The 3,284-nt window shown below is 36.8% G+C and overlaps 1 protein-coding gene across 1 annotated transcript; it reads right to left on the bottom strand.

The window, feature by feature from the left end:
- Positions 1-1,410: 1,410 nt before the first annotated feature.
- On the bottom strand, positions 1,411-2,946 carry LOC112181738. The gene is made up of 5 exons (XM_024320123.2): positions 2,560-2,946; positions 2,245-2,430; positions 2,019-2,094; positions 1,842-1,907; positions 1,411-1,713 (listed from the first exon to the last, which is right to left on the bottom strand). The coding sequence occupies exons 1-5, from the start codon at positions 2,676-2,678 to the stop codon at positions 1,663-1,665; spliced, it is 498 nt and encodes a 165-aa protein (XP_024175891.2). The 5' UTR covers positions 2,679-2,946; the 3' UTR covers positions 1,411-1,662.
- Positions 2,947-3,284: the final 338 nt, after the last annotated feature.

Here is a 3,284-nt window from a genome sequence, read left to right as displayed (position 1 = left end):
TACAAAGTGAGAAGGTGGAGGTTTCTAAGAAGTGTTGTGCTCTGGTGAAGAAGGAACACACACGGTGCCTCTGTGCCATCGTACTCTCTAAAGTAGCTCAGAGCCGCGGGCTGAAGCCGAAAATTGCGATCACCATCCCTAAACGTTGCAAACAATCTACACTCGAGGGTTACAGGTGCGGAGGTAATCAATGGATTGTTCGTTTATTTTCTATTTTATTTTCTTGAATTTTAATTTCATACGTTAAGTTAGCGTAAATTCTGCAAAATGACGAAGTATTCATAGCACTTTTGAAGATTATGGTGCCAAGCTTCAAAAGCGCAGAAAAGTAGAGAACAATATTAGTAATTAATTATTTATGTAGCATGGTGCATCCCGACCTATGGTTCTCTAGACTCTTGTCGCTAGCTTACACTGATATATCGGTGATAGTAATATGTTTACATTCCCAAATGTATTGCATTAATTTAAAGCCTAATTAGTCTATAGTTTCTGCACGTTACAAGTTTAAATATATAGCTACGCATGAAAAATATAATATAATTTGCGACTTTGCATGTTACAACTTCCTTGTTCATGCTTTCCGAATGGACCTTAATTCTACAAACACCAGTATACAACATGAGAATTTCAGTTTATCTTTATATTTTTAGCTTTTGAGTTTATCTTGATCTAATAAGAACGTCTCCATATCCGATTGTTAATCTAGAATGAGGTCACCAAAACTCATCCAAAAATTAGATCAAGATTATTAATCAAAATTACAAAACACACACTCGATGAAAAATAAGTACATAGAAAGCTATTTATCTATAAAACGGAGGAGTATATGGAAGTTTAAGATTAAGGAGGTTAGGATATCTCCCATCGTAAGTTATAATCTTATTTATGGCCTACAACATGCTCCCACCGTAACCTATAATCTCAAGGACCAAGAAATTTTTTTGGCCCTTCTCAAATTTGCTAGGCCAAATTTGGGCTCAGATTTGGTAAGCCAAATAGTGGGTCCTGTTGACTTTTTTTTTTGTTTCATTAAGAACATAAATTTTATATTTAAGAAAAATCATTTTTCATATATACATGGGTTATTTATAATGTTACTAAATATTAAAATTACATCATTGTAAATATCTTGTTGAAATCTTTAATATGAACCCAATATTTGATATGTTTAGAATTTTTAAAATAAATGTGTAACCATTAATTTTTATGATATACTTATTTTCATTTAACTAAATCAACTAGTTTTATTGATAGCCTCGTCAAAACCATACTCGGAAATATACTCTGAGCTGGGAAAAATAGCCGTTTCTTTTGTCATTATCAAATTAAATTATAGCCGTTAGATGTGATGATATTTGATTTTAGCCTACAAAGTGGCAGCACTGTATTTTGTTGGTAGGCTAAAAAAACATACTAGAGGGAATATTCTGTTTTTGGTAAACTAAAAACATTTGGCTTTTAGCCAGAGATGCTCTTAGACACACATAATGCAGTAACAATTATACGATCACACATAACTTGCCCACAGATAGTCACTAAAAAAACCCAACAAAGCTAGTTAAGAGAAGTCGAGGTTCTTCTGCTTGCTAGATAGATCGCTAGCTCTTGCTACCATGTACATATCTACTATAACGCACCATCTTATTTCCGTACTCTTAATTAAGGTAGATTGTATAGTCTCACAGCAGACTCATAGAGAGTGATACACACCTGCAAAATCAGAAGCACGTACCTTTGAGTCAGAAAATTAACCAAATACTGCAGGCATCTTAATTAGTGCAATGAGTCTTCATACTAAAAGGCGTAAGATAGGCCAAGAACTTAGGTTAATTAATTACCTCTTTCGGGTGGTGAATTCGCATAGTACTTGCAGCAAGATTTACTGATTTAGTAATAAAGTGACCCTGCATAAATGAAAATTATACTAAGGATTAGGTACAGTACCTATAGTTGGTAATGAAGAATACACTAATAATGTTGATCACTAATCATTAACCATAAGCAAAATATCATACCCTTCCACCAGTTTCCTCTTGAAGTACTGTTTGAATTATTTCCATTCGAATCATCATCACCCCCATCTTTCTTAGACTGATCATAATTAAGAACGTAAATCAGTATATACTTCATATAAATCAACTAATTGAAGAAACAAAAGCCATAAACGTTACAAGCTAGTAATCCCATATATCAATGAATTAACATGTTTATCAAGCCGGCACTTTAATTATATATACTTACGTTATGCTGGTGGTGCTGGGACTCATAAGTACTCCCACTTTTAGGAGCATCATAGTTTTCTTGGCCGCCGTAGTAGATTGATGAGTTAAAGTTGCAAGGACGATCCACACCTTCATTATTCTGATGCACGGAACCCTTGCTGCTGCCTCGAGTAGTATTACCAGAGTTTCTTTCTCTCCCCGGTCCCTAAAACAAAAAAGAAAAAAAGAAAAAGAAAAAAGATTCAGATTAATGAGATTTTCGATCAAACTCCAGAAACAAGGGATGTAATAAGCTGGTTAATTAACTAAACTGATAAACTGATCGAAATGGTACCGTGGATGGTGGTGGTGGGAAAATAGAGCCGAATAGAGATGAAGAAGCTGAAGACGACGAGTCCTTAGGACCAAAGAGATGGTCAAGGTTCGTGGATGAAGAGGAAGAAGAAGAGCCATGGCTATGGCTTGTCGTGCCTACTTGCTTCTTGTTCTGATCCATAGCTAGTTAGGTCGTTACTGATACTGCTAGCTTTCTCTGTCAGGCAACGAACGACTTTAACTACTCTCTCCTCTGATGGTTGATAGTTATCTCTTTAACGACCCAGAAAGCAGAAATCGGATAAGGTTTGCAGACGAAGATGAGAAGAGAACAAATTAGAGAGTACAGAAAGCACGTGAAGATTTGCAGATGAGGAAGAGACTGAAACTGTCCTCTGATTTATAGGCCCCAAAAAGCAAAGAAAAGGGTTTGGCCGGGTTTTGCATGAACCCATCCCCTGCCTCATCGACTCAGTCCCCCCATGTGCCTACATCCAATTACCCCTTCCCCCCAGTCCTCGACACGTGGGTGCATCCACGGGACCCAACTGGACATGTGGCCAACTAGATCTAAGCCCCCTTCTGCCACGTCTCCCCATCTCAAATTATTTGTTTGACCTTTGCTATGTCCTCTTCTCCATTTGCATGGCTGACTAGTCTCTTTCTGATTTGCTTTTTGATCAGAGACGAAGTCGTAGACGACTTCAAACCTTCTAGCTTGGTAGATTCGCACAAAATAAAATA

This window comes from Rosa chinensis, chromosome 1 (assembly GCF_002994745.2).
Source record: "Rosa chinensis cultivar Old Blush chromosome 1, RchiOBHm-V2, whole genome shotgun sequence".
Lineage (NCBI taxonomy): Eukaryota > Viridiplantae > Streptophyta > Magnoliopsida > Rosales > Rosaceae > Rosa > Rosa chinensis.
This window is presented reverse-complemented; position numbering and strand designations above follow the sequence as displayed.